Source organism: Tachypleus tridentatus, chromosome 13 (assembly GCF_004210375.1).
Source record: "Tachypleus tridentatus isolate NWPU-2018 chromosome 13, ASM421037v1, whole genome shotgun sequence".
NCBI classification, from domain to species: Eukaryota; Metazoa; Arthropoda; class Merostomata; order Xiphosura; family Limulidae; genus Tachypleus; species Tachypleus tridentatus.
Genome location: NC_134837.1, coordinates 118,048,546 through 118,072,020, shown reverse-complemented (window position 1 = coordinate 118,072,020; position 23,475 = coordinate 118,048,546). Strand labels below are relative to the sequence as shown.

General features: G+C 34.5%; 2 protein-coding genes across 7 annotated transcripts in view; one reads left to right on the top strand and one right to left on the bottom strand.

Annotated features, from left to right (window-relative positions):
* Positions 1-2,402: 2,402 nt before the first annotated feature.
* On the bottom strand, positions 2,403-11,519 carry LOC143239370 (uncharacterized). Of its 3 annotated transcripts, none has more exons than XM_076480370.1 (3): positions 11,316-11,519; positions 6,708-6,918; positions 2,403-2,766 (listed from the first exon to the last, which is right to left on the bottom strand). In XM_076480370.1, exons 1-3 carry the CDS (start codon positions 11,357-11,359, stop codon positions 2,758-2,760), a joined length of 264 nt encoding a protein of 87 aa, XP_076336485.1. In that variant the 5' UTR covers positions 11,360-11,519; the 3' UTR covers positions 2,403-2,757. The 3 variants fall into 3 exon arrangements, with proteins under 3 accessions (XP_076336485.1, XP_076336484.1, XP_076336486.1); XM_076480369.1 differs by lacking the exon at positions 11,316-11,519 and adding an exon at positions 8,835-10,011; XM_076480371.1 differs by lacking the exon at positions 11,316-11,519 and adding an exon at positions 7,030-7,275.
* Positions 11,520-15,379: 3,860 nt separating this feature from the next.
* LOC143238386 (putative enoyl-CoA hydratase) overlaps positions 15,380-23,475 on the top strand; it is a 55,156-nt gene continuing 47,060 nt past the window's right edge. The window contains exons 1-3 of one of the 4 annotated variants that reach the window (XM_076478549.1): positions 15,380-15,718; positions 19,827-19,988; positions 22,244-22,341. In XM_076478549.1, coding sequence (XP_076334664.1) covers positions 15,571-15,718; positions 19,827-19,988; positions 22,244-22,341 — 408 coding nt within the window. In that variant the 5' untranslated portion in view covers positions 15,380-15,570. The remainder of the gene's footprint in view (positions 15,719-19,826; positions 19,989-22,243; positions 22,342-23,475) is intronic. The other 3 variants (XM_076478550.1, XM_076478551.1, XR_013020557.1) reach the window with 3 other exon arrangements.

The following is a 23,475-nucleotide window of genomic DNA, read 5'->3' as shown; positions in this document are numbered from 1 at the left end:
AAGATACAGTGAACGTATTTGATCATTATAGTTTGAACTCCCAGACCACAGTATAAGTAAGTGTTTGAAAAGTATGAAGAAGCTGTCCATTTCTAGAGTAATGTGTTAAATCTCATCAATAGTTCCAGAGTTTATAATAAATTGGATTCTCTTTCAATTGATAAAAGCATTTTTATTAACACAAATATTTTTGTGATTCTGCTTTCATTGGAGTAACTGTTGCGATGGGGTTAGCAACCAATACATGGCACAGTTTTCTCATTGTTGTTCGCCCCGTCAGACTATTGTGTTGGTGATTTGATAGACAGGGATTTCGTGCCGAGAATAAGCAATCAGCTGTAGCACCTGATCTACTGACCTAGCTAGAATACCTAATACTGTCAATGTATTTTAAGGTCGTTTTCTCTTAAGATTTCATATTTCGCAACATATTTTTTTATTTTAATGTTTGTTTCATTTAGAACAAAGTTAAATGGAGTTATATAATGTGTCCACCGTGAGGGGATCAAACTCCCTATTTTATCATTGTAAGTTAGTAAACTTACCGCTGTTTCGCCGGAGGACTACTTTTAATGGTGAAGAAAATTGCGTCTCTCTCCACGTCACTGAAAGCACTGTGATACAGGTCCGGATTATGGAGGCGGCAATACTACAAAAGATTCCCCGCACATTAAGCTGTATGTGCGTCATAAGAGTGGCAGCCAGTGTTTTATTACCAGTGAAGCTGACAGTACTATCACTCTGTTTATTAATCAGTGAAACTTTAGCTTTCTCAAAATAAAAGTTGCTTAACAACCTGAAGATGGTTATTGGTCAGTTTCTGCCCATTAGTCAAAGTGGTTACTTCAGTCTGATAAAGAAACTTTTATGGCGCTTGTATTTATGAATTACCGATCATAACACTTTACCACCCACACCACCATCAATCTGTGCTATGGGACTCTTTATTGCTGTTTTGTTTGTAATTAAGCACAAAGCTGCACAATGAACAATCTATGCTCTGCCCACCACTGATATCGAAACCCAAATTCTAGCGATGCAAGTCCGCAAAAATACCGCTGTGCCACTATGAAACTTACTGTCGTTTTTGTAAAGCATCCACAGCTTGAAGTCCGGAGAATATTTTGTGAAACCACTTGCCAGCCCCAGAACACAGATCAGAGGACGTGATAATGTTTGTTCTAGAGCAAAGCTAGAGTGGGAAAATCGAACCCCGGATTCTATCGTTAGAAGTTTGTAAACTTACTGCTGTCCCATTGGGGGACGCGCGTGACAAGGAGGCAAACATTATTATTATGTGATTGTAGTGTAAACGTAAAACAATGAGAATAATTTAATTTAATGTTTTAAGTGCTAAAGAGTTCTAAAGTCTATATAGAAAATCAGGGTTAACAGTTGTTAATTGCATATAGATGATCAGGGTTAACAATTCTTAATTTCTTATAGAGGGCCAGGATTAACAATTGTTAATTCTATATAAAAGAACAGGGTTAACAGTTGTTAATTCTATATAGAAGATCACGGTTAAATGTTGTTAAATATACGTATATAGAAAATCACGTTAATAGCTATTAAATTAACACAAAATATCAGGGTAATAAGTTCTGAAAGTCACGTAGAAAATCATGGTTAAAAGCTATTAAACTCATTACAGAGAAAACTAAATTGTGATCCTGATGATCAATGGAGGAATTGTTATTGTGGTATGTGTTTGTTTTTGTTGTAAGCTACGTTATTGTTGTATGCTTGTTTTTGTTGTAAGCTACGTTTGTGTCGTATGTGTTTGTTTTTAATCAATGATGTCGAGAAAACCCTCTTGCAGAGAAAAATATATACGTAAAAACGGCTCGTTTGGGGTGAGAAAATTTTTTACGTATTCAAACATTCAAGCACGTCCTCTACACTCCGACACTCAGTAACACAACCCCTTTCAAACATGTGGTCAGCTTCCGGTCAGTTACCTCTTTCTTTCTTTATGAACCTGACGATGACTGAAGAAGGTCGAAACGTTGTTCACTCCTCCACGTAACAAATTTTCTCAACCCAAACGAGCCGTTTTTACATATATGTGTTTGTTTTTGTTGTAAGCTATGTTATTATTTATGTTTTTGTTGTAAGCTACGTTATTGTTGTATATGTTTGTTTTTGTTGATGTTGGTTTGTTTTGCTCTCTCTGTTTTCTCACCTAACATATTTTGGAATTAATCCACCATATGCTTCATCTGACAAAACAACGTGCAAGGTTTAGTCTGTAACAAAATGTCTCAATGGATTTTACGGTCTTCTTAGCAGACTCATTACGTGTTTCCAGTTTATGGAATGTTACTTGTATATTAATATGAGAAGCTCTACTTTGTGATTATTTTTGTTGTGTTTAGATCTCAGGTCATTGGAATGAAACAAGCATTTTCTTCCATTTATTCAACACCAAAACCCATCTTTTCAAATGAAAATCGTAATATTTTACAGAGCATAGTTTGAAAGAAATAAAAGAACGCAGTTGACAAAATATTAACGTATATTTTTTTAAAAAGTTCATATTAGTATGTAATTACTGTTAACACTTCTCCGAACAGTACGAAATCCTGTCTCACAGATCGGCAACTTTTGTACCTGAAGCGGAGAGGATTTTTATAGGCAGCTGAACCGATCCATCTGAATGTTGATAAGCTCCATGTTTCAAACACAACCGGTAGGTGTCTTCTATAAAACATGCTTTGTCGTCTGGAATTTTTGCTACAAAAGGCGATATTGCGCTCAAGAAACCTGAAAAAAACAACAAAACATTCTTATCATTGGTAGTTCTAATAATCCACAGTCATAGTTTTAGTTGAACTAATTTATACATTCAAATAAGCCTCTTTAATTCACTCTTAGTGCGCAGAAGCAAAAAATCCGAATATTACCAATAAAAGTTTTTGCATTTCAAACTACAGAAGTCAAATTCATAATCTTATTTTTGTCAGTTTCCAATTTTTGAATCCAAAACGAAACGATATTTTTATGAGACACCAAGAATGAAACTTACTTGTCTTTAGAAATTTAATATTAATTTTAATACTACGGATAGACCCCCAGCATGGCTAGGTAGTTAAGGCACTCGAATCGTATTCTGAGGGTCGTGGGTTTAAATCCCTGATACAAACATGCTCGCCCTTTTAACCGTGGGGGCGTTATAATGGTAGGCCATTCCCACTATTCGTTGGTAAAAGAGTTGGCAGTGGGTGGCGATGACTAGCTGCCTTCCCTCTAGTCTTTTGTGATTAACCTCTATAACAACAAGAAAAACTAAAAGTGGTAATATAGTAAACTAAGTGCTCTCTAGTGGATCAGCAGTTAAGATCTTAAGCTCGAAGGCTTATGAGGGTTAAAGGTGTTCGATAGTCTCAGGGAATATGTTTAATTTTGTAGTTTCGTTTTTAACGAGAAGCAAACAATAAAAGTACGGACAATTGATTACACTATGTAACAATTATTTTTTTTTTACTTTTTCTTGTTCCTGGGCAGAAAGTGTTATTTCCCAACTGCTTATGCTTAAAGTAAATGGAAAAAAAGACTTATTTTTTTCTTCAAACTTTGCTTTTGTGATCTGGGTAATGAAATTTTCAAATTCACCTATTTTCCATAACATTCCAAGAACTTTCTAGAATGTTGTAGAAACCTCAAAACTGTGCTGCTCCATAACGGGAATAAGTATCCGTCTCTTCCTATGGCTTATTTGATGCACCTCAAAAAGAGGAATATAACAGCGTGAAGACCTTGCTAGAAGCCTTGAAGTATGATGAGTATGGCTGAGAGGTTATCGGAGACTTCCAAATGGTGGCATTCCTGGTGGGTCTCCAAGGAGGCTTTACCGAGTTTCCCTGTTTCTTTGCCTTTTGGACAGCAGGGACACCGCAGCTCACTACGACAGAAAGCTACAACGGACCGAATTCTCTGTGGGAAGGCACAATGTCAAGTGTGAGCCACTAGTGGACCTCCAGAAGGTGTTGTTCCCACTATAGCACATAAAATTGGGTCTTATGAAACAATTTGTCCCAGCTTTTAATAAGGAGTCTGCATCGTTCAATTCCCTTCGAGACTTTTTCCCCCAAGTTGTCTGAGGCAAAAGTTAAAGCTTGTGTCTTCGTTGGACCACAAATAAAGAAGATCCTGGAGTGCACAGAATTCCTCAAGAATCTCAATAGGAAGGAAAAAAAGCTTGGGGCAGCTTTATCGTAATGGTTCGGGGCTTCTTGAGCAACAACAAGGCCGAATATTATGTGGAACTGGTTGAGGCTCTGGTGAAGAACTACAGCAAAATGGGCTGCAGGATGTCCTTGAAAGTCCATATCCTTGACGCTCATATTGATAAATTCAAGGATAACATGAGAGCATACACAGAGGACCAAGGCGAGCGCTTCCACCAAGATATACTGGACTTTGAACGCCGCTGCCAAGGAACATATAACGAAATCATGATGAGTGACTATATTTGGGGGCTGATACATGAAAGTGATTTACATTAGAGTCGCAAATCTCGAAAAACTACTCACTTCTAAACATTTTTGTATAACTTTAGTATAAATACATGTAAATCTTGATTCCGATGTTGTTTTATTCAGACCTTATGCAAATGAAAATGTGCAAATTTACCCTTTTTTACGTAGAAAATATATTAATTTCTAAATTTCATTATCCAGGTCCCAAAAGCAACGTTTGAAGGGAATTATCGCCATTTTCTGTACTTTTACAACATAAGTCAATTAAGAAATAACACATACTATCCAGAAACAAAATATGTGTTACATAGTGATATCCTTCTCACCGACAGGGTGCGTAGAATTCAGTTTCTATTGAATTAAATATAATAATAATAATAATATCTAGTTTAACCCAGTACACAGTCACCCCTACTGATTATTCACAGACGCTTCTTTTTATATATAAATATATTTTATTAATCCGGATAAATAGGGAATATACCCATCGTACAGCCTGAAGCCAGACTTTGAAATCCGTGGTATTTTCTTCGTATTTCTTTGGCATAAACCGTATTCCACACTTTGTGCGAGTGGTTCCATTAACAATGGAATGAGGTACTGTTTACTGTCTGCCTTTTTTCTGGTTCATCAGGTCAAATTTCAGGGCGGCTATGCGCAAGTATTCCCTGTGCTATAATTAGTTATTTTCTGTTTGGTCGTTACCTTAGATTGGTGCATTACTTTATCCTCTTTAATAGTGGGCTATACGAGTGCAACCCTAATTTTCAAACTCTGTGAAGTTTGAGTAACAGCAGTATTAACGGTTTTACTGTGTCTAATTATATGTATTTTAACTACCGATTACTGAATCCTCTGCTAAGTATAGGTGAGCATTATGCCAGCCTTGGAAGTAAAACTAAACTTAACAAGTACCTTGATTCAGATTACACAGTCCGCTACCAGATGGCAGGAGAATGGAGGGTATTGGTTTGTTTTGAATTTCGCGCAAAACTACACGAGGGCTATCTGCGCTAGCCGTCCCTAATTTAGCAGTGTAAGACTGTAGAGAAGGCAGCTAGTCATCACCAACCACCGCCAGCCAACTCTTGGGCTACTCTTTTGCTAACAAATAGTGGGATTGAGTGTTATTTTATAACACACCCACGGCTGAAAGGGCGAGCAGGTTCGGTGCGATAGAGATTCGAACCCGCCACCCTGGGATTAAGAGTCGAGTGCACTAAACACCTGGCCATGGAGGGTATAGAGGGTTTGTTTGTTTCTTATTAAAACACAAAACTACATAGTAGGCTATATGCTATGTCTACAACAAAGAATGGAACCCTGGATTTTAGGGTTATAATTCCTTCGACTTACCGCAGTCCTGCCGTGAGGACGGGCACAAAGTTATATAGGAGGCTGTATGTGTTGTTGCCATTGCGGGTATCGAATCTCTATTTTTAGCGTTGTAAACCCTCAGTCTAGCCCCCGTAGTTCGGTGGCTTTATTACGTTTTGGTTTTAACTTATTTTGTAATGAAATCCCTTCAATATGCGGTTTTTCTCTTGATATAATAAACTTAGTTTTATTCAGCAGTAAATCATAGATATTTGAAACACATGGTTTTATATACTTGAATATTTTTTTAGATCTGGGGGTGTGATGTTTGGCTTAGTTTGAAAACCGCGCAAAGCTGCACGAGGGCTATCTGCCCATAATTTAGTAGTGATAGACTAGAGAGAAAGCAACTAGTCAACACTACCCACCACAAGACCTTTTACCAACCAGATAGCAATAAAAAGTTTCTGTGCTGCTAAAGATGATGGAAAAATATACGATATGTTCATATATCACATGGATTAATGTGTTGGGCTTGGAACTGGAGGTTCAAGGTTTGAGCCCACAGTGCTTCAGTAAACTTCTACTGCACTTTCAACCGTGCTTTCTTTGTGAAAGTGACTGCCAAACCCAATATTTGACTAAGACGTGTTGGTGGTTGTTGTTACTGGTCTCTCTTGTCAATAGTTTAAACTACAGTAGATGTTCAGGAACAATGGAGGTCTTTAGCCTGGCTGGCCGTTTAGTGTATGCATTACATGATATGTTGTTCATACTGAAAGGATCTAGTGATTACAGGGAGCGAAATTTAAAAACAAACAAACAAACAATAAAAAGGCAGTATTTAACAAAAGGGTTTTTCTTATCAGGAACTTGTTATTCAAAAATGGAAAGTAGATGGTTTCAAACCTTCATATAAGGTTCCCAAGTGGTTGATTTTGCTAGTTCTTCATAGGCCTTATACTGAGGACCCGTGGCGACGATGATAAAGCTAAATTCTCCACCAGGGGTCAGTAGATAATTCACGTTCTCAAGGACAAGCTGGTTGTCAAAGATCATATTGAGTGAGAAGGAAGAGAAAGACTTCTGGAACATGTCTTTGTGCTCCAAAGCCAGTGACCTGAATGTATATATATAACGTCTATTGAAAAACCATAAATGAAATAGAATACAAATAATAATTGTGCTTATAAATATAATAATACTATCTGTTGTATGTCCATATAACTACCTGGTATGGAGGTTCGTTAGATCCATGATGGGTGGTACATACAAATTTTGTTTTGCATTTTCTTCATAGACATTTTTTTGCGGTTTTTACCACTACTTTGGCCCCTGTTGATTCGATCTTTGCCAGATTTGGATTAAAGTTTGTTGGTTTTGTGCGGAGATAGATGAAAATTTGAGGTTTCACATTTTGTGTTTTTCAGATTTCGTGGACTATTCTGCAATTTTTACAATTACATATAAGGAAAGCAAATTTCCACGTTCTATTTGTTTGTTTGTTTGTTTGGAAATTTCGCACAAAGCTACTCGAGGGCTATCTGTGCTAGCCGTCCCTAATTTAGCAGTGTAAGACTAGAGGGAAGGCAGCTAGTCATCACCACCCACCGCCAACTCTTGGGCTACTCTTTACCAACGAATAGTGGGATTGACCGTCACATTATACACCCCCACGGCTGGGAGGGCGAGCATGTTTAGCGCGACGCGGGCGCGAACCCGCGATCCTCGGATTACGAGTCGCACGCCTTACGCGCTAGGCCATGCCGGGCCTTTCCACGTTCTAAGATAACCTTTTATTAAACAACAATTTAGAAAATTTCCGTCACCACTTCAGATAGTGAAAAATAAAAACCAGGAAATCCATATTTGTTTTCTATACCGTGGGCGGGTCTTCATTTTGTCTCATATCGAATAATTTTACGTGTTTACCAACTTTTTGAGCAAACGATCAAAAACATCTGGGATATAATTGATATGTAAAATACACAAGTGGTTTTTAAATTAATTGTAATATTAATGCTGTATATTTAATATTTTGTACGTCTCGTTTGTTACCAGATGCACTGTAACCGACAATGTTATTGGTTCACAGACAGTGTGGTACATAAACAATTTATAGAAAATGTGTTTAAATCGCCCAGTAGGGCCCTGAAGATCATAAGGTACGTATGGTTACTTATATATAGAATTGAATTAAATCACGACTTGATCCGCACTAGCAATTGCTTTGGTATCGACAGATATGACGTTTTATATTACAATGACATAATGCTATATCTGTAGACTTAGAACTCTATAAACCGTGGTTGACTTAACCCCTTGTCTAGCTTTGTGCTTAATTACAAATAAACAACATTACAGTCAACACACCTCTGTCACCCACATGTACAACGATAAGTCTACGGATTTACAAGGCTAAGGTAAGGGGTTCGATTCACTTCGGTGGACTCAGCAGATAGCCCGCTAAGACTTTGCTATAAGAAAACACCCACACAACAAGTCCACGTGTCCTGTAATCCAAGTGAATCGGTTTATAACATTTGTTTGTTGTGAAATACAAAACTACACAATGGGCTATCTGTATTCTGCCCAACACGGGGCTAGAAACCCGATTTCTAACACAAAAGAAGTAAGACTTACTGCTGAAGGGCTATATATACTTGTAGCAGCAATACGTTAATAAATATTCTTTTTTACATTTTCGAATGTAAGCATGTTTGTCTTTTTTGCATCACAAGCTTTAAGTGTTATTTAATGATTTATAGAGATACATGAGTGACGTGTTATTAAAAACAAAGCACTCTGCATGAGAAAATTTGTAACTGCAGTTTTTAAATGTGATGTCGGTGTGCAGTTTTAACGTTAATTTAGGTTATAAATTGGTTGTTTTTTTATAAACCTGATTTTTTTACAACTTAAAACTTTCTTCACAGTGTATGGTAATCCTAAGTCACAGATAGAACTATCACAAACTTACCTATCTTTATGTTTCATGTTAATCCCAAGTCACAGGTAGAATTATCACTAACTTACTTATCTTTAATATCTCCTATCATATACTTCATCCTCTGGTCAGGGTGGTTACATGCTGCGAATTGTATCATATCTGGGAGAACACAGATAGCGGTTATTTCAGAAACCGAATCTGGACAGAGAGGAAGCAAAATGTTCTTAGTTACATTTCAAGGGCCACAACCAATATCTAGAACCGCGTATTCCGTGTCCGTCCAAGTCAATTTGTTCACGTGACTTGAATAAATTTTCTGAATAAACTTTTCTCTTTCCTCCAGCTTCACCTGTGAGAAGGTGCGCGCCTCGTGAGGATTCATTCATGGATTATTAACAATATAAGCGTTAATATTTCTTGGATAACAAAATCCTGTCAGTGGTAAACTTACTTGACTTGAAGAGATGCTTTAATTAAATACAGTGGAGCGCCATTAAGCCGCGGACCAGTAAACCACGAAATCGCTTAAGCCGCTGTAGCAAGTCTTGTGAGCGATGTGAGCGAGGATTATCGCGGCTCACCGCTAATTTAAGAACGTGTAAAAACGCGGCTTACGAATTTAATCCTGGCTTTATAACTTCAAGGGGATATTTAAAAAGGATTTGCTTTAATTTGGGAAATAAATAAAATATATTACAATAGAAATCGACCGTTAACCTACCTTATCCGCTCTTTATGTCAGCTTTATGGAGGCCGCCATTGTTACCGAATCACACCTCTCCATACATTAAAGTTAATCCGCGGTAAATCCGTGAAAAAGTGATCAATAATTAAAGTATTATTTTTAATTCGATAATCCGATATAATGATCACGCAATGGCCCGGATGAGGCTCCTCGGCGGAGCTGTTGGCGACTTCGGCTTTTCAGTCACAAAGGTTTAAGCCGCGGACCACTTAAGCCGCGGTTAAGCAGGTTGACCCCCCAAATACCGCGGCTTAACGGCGCTCTAATGTATCTGCGTAGTCCTTTATAATCTTTTGTCACAAACAGTTCGTGATATGCGACTCCTTCGGTAACCTTGTGCAAATATAAAAACTGGATGTGCCGTTCTTTTCTTTGTTGTTGGCAAGAATCTCGTTTTTAATTCTGTGAATATCTTCGTTGGAAAGGTTCCAAACTGATATAAAATGTGTTTGTTAGTTCTGAATTTCGCGCAAAACACCACGGAGATTTGAACCCGCCGATTGTGAGTCAAACTCCCTAACCACCTGCCCATGATATAAAAATTAATGACAAATCATTAGTGAGTCATTAATCACCAAAATAATCATGGTTAAAAAAATAAAGATTAAATGTTAGTGTCAGTAATACCTCCAACCCCGTTAACAAACCCCTTTGTGGATTAAAACATGAAAATAAGTATTTGTATTTGTTCTAATGTATTTAACTTATACAGACTCCATAATAACACAAGTTATGAAATTACAAATTATTTAAACTTTGATGTGCAAAAAAGTTATATTTTTTTAAATACATTGACTTCATGGATGTATACGTAAATACTTAAAAACTAATGAAACGTCCTTTTTCAACTTGTTTGGATTCACCAGTGAACATTGATTATAACAGCAAATCAAAAGATTCAAATATAAATCTAAGTTTTCTCTCAATACCTAAAATAGTTCTTTCAGAAAGTGCCCACGTGAATAATTTATGCCATAGAGTGATTTAACAAATGGTACAAACATGATAAAATAGGGAAAGATAAAGGCCTAACTATTACAGTTGAGTACAGTGCACTACAATGGATGAGTTTCAAAAACACTGCAGGAATATATTTATCTACAACATAATAAATAATATATAATAATATATTTATCTACAACATAATAAATATGTATATAATAATACATTTATCTACAATATAATAAATAGTATATAATTATATATTTATCTGAAACATTCATCGCACCAGACATTCTTACCCTTTCAGCCGTGTGGGCGTCATAATGTGACGGTCAATTCCACTATTCGTTGGTAAAAGAGTAGCCTAAGAGTTGGCGGTAAGTGGTGATGACTAGCTGCCTTCCCTCTAGTCTTACACTGCTAAATTAGGGAAGACTAGCGGATATAGCCCTCGTGTAGCTTTGTGCGAAATTCAAAACAAACCAAACCAAAACCCCTATAGTTTCAAGTTGACATTTGAGATATTTCATTTCAAAGCTTGACTATCGAGTTTTTTATGTTATCGGGTGTCTCAAAAATCCAGAATTTTGCTTGATGTTATTATATTCGCTTCCCATATAAAGATTATGAAATTAAAAAACAAACAAACAAAATCTAAAACATAGTAAATAATATATAATAATATATTTATCTACAAAATAATAGATAATAATACATTTATCTACGACATCACAAAAATTATCAACATTAAATGTACAATTCATAATTATGTGCTGGCAATATTCTGCTATTTATTGTGAGAATAATTTCCCCAGCACTTTGTTTTCGTATGAACATGCAAATACACAATCGACAAAACATTTTTACATTTAACACCCACCGCCTTCGACTCTTAGTTATAGTATATGTAACAGTTAATGGCATAACGTTAGGTTCCTTCCATTCTTTCGGGTCGTGACTGAAATGGACGATTGTCACTCTCAGTATTTTTCATTGTCTACCAGTTCGAACTTCAACACATAGCAATGGCGGCCGCATGCACACGTGATTCTCAATGATAAAGAGTAGTGACTGGCCAACCTACTGTTATTTGTATCTATGATTAAGAACGTCCTTAACATCTTGTGCCCTCTAATGGTTCAATCGCAAATCTGATGGCTTATAACTCTATTAAAAAAAAATGTTTCGACACATGTGACGGGTAAAACACAGATAATTTATTGTGTAGCTTTGCGATTAACTACAAACAAACGGACTAGGCGTCTTGTAGTTTGAGTTGAATAGGCCCAAGAAGGGTCAATGTTGGGTAGTGGCCGAAGAGTACAAAAACTAGTTTGGAAAAAAACAAATAAAATGACAACGAAATAGGGTTTATTTTAAAACTTATTTGATTATTGATCATGTTTTCTCTATTTTTAACATATTTCTATCGATATTGCGAATTTGGGTTCTGCAACGGTGTTTAAATGATCGAAATTAATTTTGTGATCAGTCATTTGACTACACCTCGCTCTCGTTGAAAGATTACGTTTTGTGTAACTGGTATAAACACGGTTACACGAACAAAGAATCAGATAAATATCCTATCCGTGATGGGACTTTATGTATCATATCTTTACTCAGGGCTGGATTATCAAGGGGCTACAGTGAGTACTGTTGCCAGGACCTACGAAATGTTGGAAATATGTATTTCCACTGTGGTATGGCCTATGAAACTTCATAGGCCAACAGATTAAATAAAAAAAATATACAAAGTTTGACAAGAGAAAAATAGATTATTGACCTAAGAAAAAGTTATTGTGGACGTTAGTTTGGTACTTATTTGCTTAGTACTTAGATACCCGCCTCGTATGTTTGGCCTGAAACCAATTAAGATCTAATAAAACTTACAAAGGAATAAATAAATTACAGGTTTTATCAAACACCAGAATATTAAACAACTCAATGGTTAATTATCACTAACATATTTTTCTGAAAACGATTTATTTGCATCATCTGTCAATGGTCAACGTTCCAGTAACAATACGTAAGATGTGGCAGAACCAGGTCAACCTGTAACAGATACTACTACATCATTACCAATGAATTTGGCCAGTCATCACCAGGTCACAGTCATATAGGTCCACCTGATTCTGACAAAGATGAAGCTTATATACAAACCTTCTCATCTGTACATTCAGACCCAGGTCTCACACGTGCAGATCCTCACAATAATGAAGTCCTTCCACAAACGTTTTCATCTGTACAGTTAAACCCAGGTCTCACTCGTATAAATCCTGACAATGATGAAGTCCTTACACAAATGTTTTCATCTGCACAGTTAGACCCAGGTCCCAGTCGTGCAGATCTTCACAGTGATGAAGCCATTACACAAGTGTTTTTATCTGTACATTCAGATCCAGGTCTCGTGCAGACTTTCATAATGATGAAGTCCTTACACAAATGTCTTTATCTGTACAATTAGACTCAGGTTCTGTGTAGATTTTCACAATGAAGAAGTCCATACACAAATGTTTTCATCTGTACCGTCAGGTCCTACTTCAAGTATTGCTGCCTTTATTGCACCTGAACAAGTATGGGAATTACCAAAGATAATACGTTGCTATTTATTTAACAGATTGAATCTTAGGGCACGAAAGATAAACACAATTGTTTCAGCAATATTTCACAGATTAGGAAATTTTACAAACCGTGGTTGAAAAAGAAAAAAAGGAAGGCATAGCTATATCAACACCAGAAATGGAACGTATGCAGGAGAAAGCCCATTTTAGAGCAACAAAAAAAAAAAAGATAGGACAATGCTTGACTAAGAATCCTAGGAGACGGTTGGCAATAAAGCCAAGGAATAACAGTTCATCCTCTGATGACGATGATGACAGTATCTCTTTAGTAGATAATGATGATAGGTGAGACAACAGTGATGGGGAGACGGAACAAACAGCAAGCTTGCAGTTAGGAAATGTTGATTACAACAACATTAAGATTCACAGCTATATGTTAGTTGAAATATAAATATAGAAAAGGGGTAAACCAGTTTATTATGTGGATAAAGTGCTGTCATAATTTGATAAAGATTGTGACTGTCAAATAGAATTCTTAAAAAAACACCAAAGGTAGCAAATACGTTTTAAAGCCTAGAGTTCAAGATAAAGCAACGGTGAGGAAAGACCAAATCAAACTAATCATGCCAAAGGTACAACTGCCCTTACACGAAATGAACTGAACTTTCAAGTTAGTTTTGGAAACCTTGATGTTCCTTGTTATTTTTACTGAAATGTTTAATAATATCAAAACTTATTAAGGTACGTATTTTGTACAGATAATATTAAGTTAGATATGGATAAGCTGAAGAAACTTTTGGTCATTTTGTGTAATAGACATTGCCTTCGACTATTCATTCAGGCTTCTGTTTAATAATTTTTTTCCTGCACATGTTACCACGTTAATGACAAGCATTATTTAATATGTTAAGTAAAGTGCGGCAAAACGTCAAATGCGTCTATTAATTTATTTTATATATGTAAAACTAAGTTATTCTCTTAATTTTAATTTAGGTAGTATTGCTTAATAAAATTATTTATTGTGACATGTCTCATACCAAACCTGTTTACATTCGTCTCGAGGCATAATTTTATGAGAATTACTTGTTCCTTTCAGAAATTATGTCTTTACAAACAAACAGCAAATCTATATGATTACATGTACCTGAATAAAGGGTAATGATGTTTCATGAAATCTTATATGTTAATGTCCCATTTCTCCCCAAGCAATGTCCAGTTTCCCCTCATAAGTTGCAGTTCACCTCAGAACTAAGCATTTTGTAAATTATGTAATAATTCCAAAAATGAATAGAATATATTAGTAATGGGCATTTGCTTAATTTTAGGACTCTCTAAACTATTTAATTCAGATTAAAACCATTGACTATCTTTGGCAATTGTTTCGTGACAAAGCCAATGGTAACAGACGTGATGGCCCGGCATGGTCGGGTGGGTTGAGGCGTTCAACTCGTAATATGATGGTAGCGGGTACGAATCCCCGTTGCACCAAACATGCTCACCCTTTCAGCCTTGGAGACGTTATAACGTTACGGTCAATCCCACTATTCGTTGGTAAAAGAGTAGCCCAAGAGTTGGCGGTGGTAGTGACGATAAGCTGCCATCCCTCTAGTCTTACACTGCTAAATTAGGGACGGCTAGCGCAGATAGCCCTCGTGTAGCTTTGCGCGAAATTCCAAAACAAAAAAACAAACAGACGTGATATCGTGATATCTCCCAGCTCCCCCTATTTTAAATGTCTCCTCAATAGGTCATCCAAACATTACAATTCTATACAGTGTTATAACTATAAGTGTAATAACTACTATATGTTATTGTTGAGCATTTTAGTCATGGTAATAGATGGTCAACAAAACATTAAATTAATAGATTAACATAAACTTTTCCCGTCATTGTGAATGGGTATTTTTGCTTGTGCACAATTAATATTACAATTGAAACTACATTGTACTGTGAACTTGTTTATAAACATAATGAAGAAAATACAAGTAAAAAAAAATATTTTAACAAAAGGAAGTAAATGTAGGGATGGCTAATATAAATCCTTCAAAAACAATCCAAACAAAATAGTAGGTGTTTGGTTTTGAATTTCGCGCAAAGCTATACAAGGACTATCTGCGCTACCCGTTCCTAATTTAGCAGTGTAAGAAGAGGAGAGATTGCAATTATATTATATTTCTATATAATGGCACACGTAAGAATTAATATAGCAGTATGTATAACAATTGATTTTAATTACAATATCGTAATTTGTTAACATTCTACTAAAATACGTACCTGTAGGGTTGAGGCTTATATCATCCCTACATTTATTTCTTCTTTTTTTTACTTGTTTCTTCACTTGTAAACATTTTATTGATAATTTTCTCTCCAATTGAGAAATTAATAGCAGTGTAATCAATCCTTGTTTCTACTTCATGATAATTTTGTTCAATTTAAAGAATTAGATTCATGAGATTAATCAGTTATTGTCAAGTTATGATGCCGGGTTTTCATTAATTGATTAAATAAGTAAGGTCTTAGAAGTGAGTTTGAGAATTAAATGTTAATGATAATATTTACTTGAAATGGAGTGAAATGAACACCTCATTGAAAATAATATGTTGTAGTAGTATAAAACTGCCTTATTTGAAGTTTCCAAATCATAAAAAAATTACAACTTCAGGTTCAATTAATGATGTTAATTCTGCAGATAAGAATGGAACTTCCTTAGGCTTAACTTCGGGTACGATTTTAATTGTATCATAAATAATTTTGAAATTTATAATAATAATTAATATAAAAAATTAAACAACAACAAATATTAACGCATACAACTTGTACAAAGTTATTGCCGACTTATCTTCTGGAGTAGACCAAATTACAATTGTAATATTATTATATTGATTACTAATATTGAGTAGCAAGTAATACGTGTTGCATTCAGTAATTGAGTGTAAATTGTGATAGAACTTATGGTTTTGTACATGCATCATAAAGTTCTGTTGAGTGCAGTGTAATTTCTAGTTAATGGAATTGTGCAACAGTATCTACTAATCTGAATTAGCTAAATCAATCTGATTTTTTGCCATTTAAAAATTTTGTTAGTTTTTACAAGTTTTAGCGTGACAAAGTTTAAAACATCTGTATATATTTTGAAGAATTTTGTTATGATGATGGGCAAACATGGCCCAATACTGTAAAACTATATGATTATGTTCAGTTAATGGAGAAAAGTTTCAAGCCTACACTTTGGTACAGTGAGAGAATTATAAAGGTGGGAGTCATATTCCTTTATTCAATCATATATGAGTAGTTGAAGAGATGGAGGGTGCTGTCGAGTAGTTGCCTTCTATATGCTGATAGGACAAATAGAATTTTAGATTGTATTTACAGAAATATTAAATACAAGTCTAAAAAAATTATAATTTCATTTTACATGCCACTGGTTAGGTTACATTTCAAATATTGTGTTCAATCTTAAGCTCATTACCTTAGGAAAGACATTTAATTGTTGTAAATGGTTCAGAGAAGGGTTACTAGAATGGTACCTGGGATGAAGAGGTTGAAATCTCTCAACTTGTTCTCTTTAGAAAGTTATAGGGGAGCTGACTGAGGTGTTTAAGATTATAAAGGAAATTGATAATGTTGATGTATCATCTTTTTTCATATTTAACAACAAGAACAGTAGGTCTAGGGGGACAGAAATGTTAACTTTGGTAGGTAGGATAATAGTTAAATAACCATGGTTATGATATATGCTATTAATATGTAAGTGGTGTCTTATCATTCTGAGTTATGTAAATGTTTAAGTTATTTCAAATCTCAGGACTGAAAAGTACAACAGAAAGTTACCATTTTAGTTATGTTAGTGAAAGTATGTGATATTAAGGAAATGTTAAAGATTGGATAAGTTATGATGAAACTCAACAAACTGTCCTCACAAAAAATCAAAAACCCCAATTGTGATGAAGTTTGACTTTCTTCCATTTAATATTGTAATAATTTTCAAAGTATTTTTTTTCAGTATTTGTGTTAATATTGAAGTACTACAAACAGCTTGAAGTGATATAAATAACATCACACTTTGATATTGATTGATAACTCTTAAAAGAGAAGTAATGCTCAAAGTATTTGAAGAGCAGACAAACTTGTTAGTGTGATAAGACATTCATTTATACTTAAATACTACACTTTGTGTATTATGCTATAACTTAAGAGAGAGTTCTAACTTCTAAGTAGTCATGGATACTTTGATGGCATAATTGCTTGATTGTGCCTCATTTTCATATATAATTTCTGCAGAAGAAAACTAAATAATATATATATATATATTATTATAATATAATGTGGACAATAAAGAACTATTTCTAAGAAGAGTATAAATGTAAGCCTACCATTTATTTTGGGGAAAATTATTGGTTTACCCTTATATACTTGTGTAAAGTGCTGGCCTTCACTGTTAATAATGGCAACTCATTCTACAAGTGTCAGCCACTCTGTTGGAGAAACAAAATTGTCTTCTCAGTTGCCTAACCTGTCAATTCCAAATCTCTTACTTATGTCTTATCATTGTATCCTCTGTAGCATATAATAATGGGATTTGAGGCTTTTATCCTGTCAGTTCTCTGAGTAACATCAAAAGTTTAATGAATGTCACACTCTACCTTTCTTCTTTCAAGAGAAAAATAGTAAACTAAGAAATTTTATGCTACCCTTACAAGATCAACCCCTAGCCTAGGAATTATTCTGGTACCTCCTCTCTGAACCATTTCTAGTTAGTTGATGCCCATTTTTGTATATGTAGTCTAAAATTGTATACAGTATACCAAGTGTTGTCATAAGACTTTAGTATTAGACATATTATACTTTTATAAACACTACATTCTTTATCTAGTCTGTTAGAAACTTTCAAGAATTAGAAAAATGTACTATAAGAATAATAGTTTTCTTGTGATATTGCAGTGTTACCCATAATACCACTGTCTGCCATCTTGTATGGCATGTTTTTTAATGGTACCAGTCAACCATGGAAAGAAAGTAAACAAAATATGTTATTGATTTATACTCTGATGATGATGAATACATCAGTTGTGTGGGGTTGTGTAAATTGTGATGCATGTAGCTCCTTCCATTCACCTCTACCAATCTATTGCATCTCATTTGGCAGCACTTGTGCTTGGGCGTGTTTCTTTTTTGACCTAATTTTAGTGTTTCTGCTTTATAAACTACCCAGTTTTCTTTGAATTACCTTTGTTTCTGTGCATTCATCTTTATCGACTCTTGAAGCATGAATTTCAAAGTTAATGCCTAGCCTTCTCTCTCTCAGACGTTGTTTGATGGAACTGTTAGTTCACCACATCCTGTCTGTTCCCTCAATTTCTGCACATAAGGCTCTATTGCTTCTGGAGATGTCTTCTGTGATACCATTGATCCCCCTAGATCATGCACATATGAAGTTCCTACAGTGGACTTTGCATGATCAATGGAACCTTGTTTGGGACCCCTTGGTTGCTCTCATTATGCTTACTCCTTTCTTAGTGAACAATCTGCTATGGTGGTTAGACAAGATTGGTACATCAGTGGATGGCTTGCTTCCTTCCCCTTGTTGAAATATATAACTGCTTATATACTGAAGTGCATGAATCAATTGCCAGGGAACAATGGATTGTTGGCCTTTTGATAAGCAGTCCTTACATGTCAGTGTCCTCAAGCTTTTAGTTATCCATCAGGCTCTAACAAGACATTGTCTGGTGGTGATTCATTATGACAGTTTGACTGTGGTGGCATATATCAACTGCCAAGGTAGAAGGTGGTTCAAGATCCCCCTATTTTTGTACAGTGGATCTCCTCATTAGGGTCCACATGCATCACATTCTTTTAATCATGTGTTTTATTGTTTAATAAGGTGTTTTTAATCTGGTAGCAGATTCTCTTTCCTACCTCAATGCTCTGAGAAGTAGATAAGCAGTAATAATCAATAATTTTATGTGAAAAAAAACTTACATATCAATTTTCAGATTTTGTAAATAAATACATGAATTTTACTTCTTACAGTCTGAAAAATGTTGCAGGAAGTTACCTCTAAGTAAATTATGTTGATATGACAACTGAAATATAAGTAATTATATGACTTATCTGTGAAATTCTGTGTGTATCTAAATATAAACCAAGCCCCAAGAGTGATGGGGTTTGTTTTCAGAGCACTTAACTCGTAACATATGGGTCATAGGGTCAAAAGTTATGCAACCTTGCCATGTCTTTATTAACACTATTTATGTGCTCAGTCATTTTGACCAACCTTGTAACTACTACATGACCATGAAAGTAAATATATTATAAGTTTTAATTATTCTTTCATCACAAAATGACTTCTCCAGAGAAAATCAGATTCTTGAAATACATGGTTTTTATTAAAAAGTTTTTCTTGAAATTTATGAAGTCAGAACCTTATCCTGAATTGTATCTCAGAACAGTTGTCTATCTCATCAAGACTTACCCTAAATTGTTTGAGTACCAGGTGGTTGTTAAGATTAAAATTTTTTATATTATATTTTTGAGATTTCATTTGCATAACCTTCAAAATTAAGTTTTTTATTTTCCCCATCAAATCATTACATATGTTGTTGTCTTTTCTAAAGATTAATTTGCACTAATAACTTAGCTTATTGACTTAAGACCAGCTTACATCTCCTAAGTTGACAAAACCTTGTGATATACTGGTTAAACCAGGCCTAAAGTCTTTAGTAGCAAGTATACCCAGCTGATAGACCAATGTATTATTCTATTTAATATTTACGAGTAAGAGCATAGGAAAAATACACTTAGTAAATCTTGTTTCATTTACTTTTCAGATCTAGTGAAAACAGAAAAAAGAGAAAGAATTTATCTTATTGGAATTAATCGACCTGAAAAACGAAACTGTGTTAATAGTGCTACAGCTAAGCTATTGACAGAAGCATTTGAAGACTTTGAAAGAGATGAATCATCTTTTGTTGCCATTCTCTATGGAAAAGGTAATGTTTTAATAAGAGTAAGTAATAACCTTTACTCTCAAGTGTATTCTAACACTTCTAATTTCTGGAGTAAGTTATTATCTAGTGATTTGTTATGTTTTCAGTTCAGTTGATAATCTTTACCTTTGAGTCTAATTTTAGTTTCTAGTTTGTGGAGTAGGTTTCTCCTGTGCATTGGTGGTTTTTTGAGTGAAAACTTAATATATAACATTGAAGGACAACAAGGGACATTTTGTTCCATCAAGAACATTCTGTCTTTAAATTAAACTGAACACAAAAATCTGAAAGCTCACTCTTAATAATTCAAGTATTCATCAAGCCTTCCCTTAAATTAACTGCATCTAACATCTGCAGACAACCTGCTCCAAAGACAAACCACCCTTTAAGAGAAAGTTGTCTTGGGTGAAGGTGACTTCTGCTTTTCCATAATTCATACTTGTGTTCCTCAGTTGTGTTGTTCTCTCTGTTAAATATGAAAGAAAAATATGCATCAGTCAGTTTCTTTGTTGTTCTTATGTACGTCTGTCAGAACCCGTCCAACTCGGAGATCTAAACTGAATCTCCAGTTTCAACCTTTCCAGCTTAATAACCTTTGTCTGAGCTCTTTCCAATAACTTAATGTCATTTTTAAAGTAAAAAACCCAAGACTGAACTCAGTGCTCCAAACATAGCTTGGCAAATAACTTCTTTAGGCTTGTTCTCATTATGTTTGTAAATACAAACTGAATTACTGATTGTTCTGTCACAAATAACAGCACATTGCTTGGAAGACTTAAGAGACTAAATACCATGATGTTTATTTCATAACACTATTTAGCTTATTCCCATCAAAATAACATTCATGATTCAAATTTTGCTACCTGACATATATTATCTTGTATTTGTACAAGTCATTTGCCCAACTGTCAAAATAATTCAGATCCTTTCATAAATTAGCAACATCCAAAACTGTAACTCAGTCATCAAATTTAAATAATCTGTTGATCATCCCCTCATCTTTGTCATTTGTAAAAATAAAAAAAGACTGAAGGTCTTAACATTGAGCCTGAGATACCCCTATTCACGATATTTATTCAGTTTGACAGAACTCCATCTATAACAACCCTCTTTTTTTCCATCTAACCAGTCTTCTGTTCATCAACCTAACCTATAGCCCTATACCTATCTTATTTTTAAATAGGAAGATTTCACTCATTTTGTAAATTAATGATGCTAAGTATTTGAATGTGTTTCCAAGAAGATGTGATAGTAATATTTGACCATATGCCTTTTGGACCAATACTCTTCCTTCTTGGTTGTACCTGATTCAAAACTTGCACAACACCATTATAGATGAGAACATATGTGTATGTTACAGTGGAAGAGTTAATGCAGCATTTATCATACATACCCCCTTTAATGAATATTGTTTTTTGTGCACCCTCTTTTTGTTTTTAAGAATTAAATAATCATTTACACATAAAAATGAGTTATGTGTCTTGTTCTAATTACTTTATTATTTCATTAATAAGAAATGGATTAATATATTTAATTTTGTATTATTGTACTATTGACTTCATTATATTTGTGCTCTCTGGAGGCTATACCACATACTTTTGGAAATGTTGATGGATATTAGGATTGTTTTTTAAGTTCAAAGTATATGTCCTTATATAATTGGAGATTCTTGGGATAACACTGATTTAAGGTAAAAAATCTCATTTGAAGCATCCAGTTTTTAATCCTACTTGAGGTATTTATTGAAAAACTTTTATTTGTTAAACAGATTTCTGTGTCACCACAATGTACTGTTAGGAATATATAATGGTTATGACAGGAAGTGTTCTGAATAAATGAGTCATCTGTCAAGTCTTGATTGTCCTAGTACATCTCAAAATAAACTTGAATTATATTACCTATATAAATACTAACAGAATAGATAAGTGCACCACAGTTTATACATTGTTTTACTATTTTTCTTTTTTTATTATAAAAAGAGACAAAAAATGGACTCTGTAAAGCAGTCAAGTGACAAGTATTAAATTACCTTAGAACCAATATCTTTGTTAACTCTTTTAATATGATTGAACTTCAGGTGTCTTGTATTGTTTCATTGAATGTAGTCTGTCATGTTTTGCACTAGCTTCACAATGAAAATCTGTGTTAGAACTTCTGATTTAGTTTTATGCAAGTATTGCTTGTTTTTACCTTAAGTTTATTCCTAAGATTTTTTTCTCCTTTCTGGAGTACAGATGTTTTTCTCATATACCCACTAGGTGGGAACTTCTGTGCTGGATTTGACTTAGAAGAACTTTCCAAGAAAAACCAGTTGGAAGAAATGCCATCCTGGGATTCGAGTGGCACAGGACCGATGGTAACATCTGCACTTGCCAAATGGTGATGAATATTGGAAATAGTAAACAGAATTGTAGTGTCACAATTAATCAAAATATTATGTTTGCATAAATTTCATTTTCTTTTCCAACCTTATTTTAATGTGTTTTGTATAAAACTAGCAAATATACTTGCATTCTAGATGGCATTTTTGTCATAATCTTCACAGGCATGAAAATACAGTGTGCATGTATGTGGTTTGTTGTGTAAGTCTACTGTATATGGAAATTGGAAAATATCTTGTGATAGTTTGTTTTATAACTAGCTTCGTGTTGTGGAAATTTGAATGGTTGCCATACTAACCATTTTTCAAATTTCTTATCCATTTGAAACCAATCCTTTAGAAGTCCACTTGAGTTCCTTGTAACAACTTGCAACATCAAGACATCAAACAGATGGAAGTCTGTTCCACATACTATGATAGACTTACTGTTATATCTATGTTTGTTTTAGTTAAATATATATTGTTAAATGTGTACTGTGAAAGTCCTGTCTGCTATCTAACTTTGTAGAAGATTCTCGAGTGTAAGAATCAACAATATATGTTTTGCATTATTGTCAACTGAACTTTAGAGAACCTCGCCTAAGTTTTATAAATGAACAAGTGAAGATACAGTTTTGAGAATATTGTTGGTTTGCTACAGTTAGTATCCTATAAACTTCAGAAGCTTTTACTCTGACAAACACTTATTAATTGGAAAACTATAGATGATGAGGTAAGTTATAATATGCAATAAAATACATGTCTGAGGTAAGTTATAATACATAACAAACAAAAATTAGGGGCTTGTTTGAGATGAATTATAGTCCACAACAATACATATTGGCACTGACTGTCTAAGTCTTCATTGGATAACTGTAAGGACACAGCAAGCTTAACATATTTCTAGTACTAGGAATGAAATGTATTTTGATGTAACTTTTGTTGGTCTAGTAATCTTTAAGCAGCTAGATAGGAAATTATAGATTACTGTTACTTTAGTGAGATATTTGTTATCGTAAGCACAGTCAACATATATAACTTCAGTGTTTGTAGAAGCATAAAAAAATATAAAGGTCATTCAGGTCATGAGAGTAACATCTAACCTATCATACACACAACTGTTTAATTTAC

What these genes read in the sequence shown, in the direction of transcription:
- LOC143239370 (XM_076480369.1), bottom strand. Translation starts at nt 8,905, where the DNA reads ATGATACAATTCGCAGCATGTAACCACCCTGACCAGAGGATGAAGTAT. An exon ending in ATAGGAGATATTAAAGATAA is followed by an intron (nt 6,919 to 8,834) that starts GTAAGTTAGTGA and finishes ATATACATTCAG; the next exon opens with GTCACTGGCTTTGGAGCACA.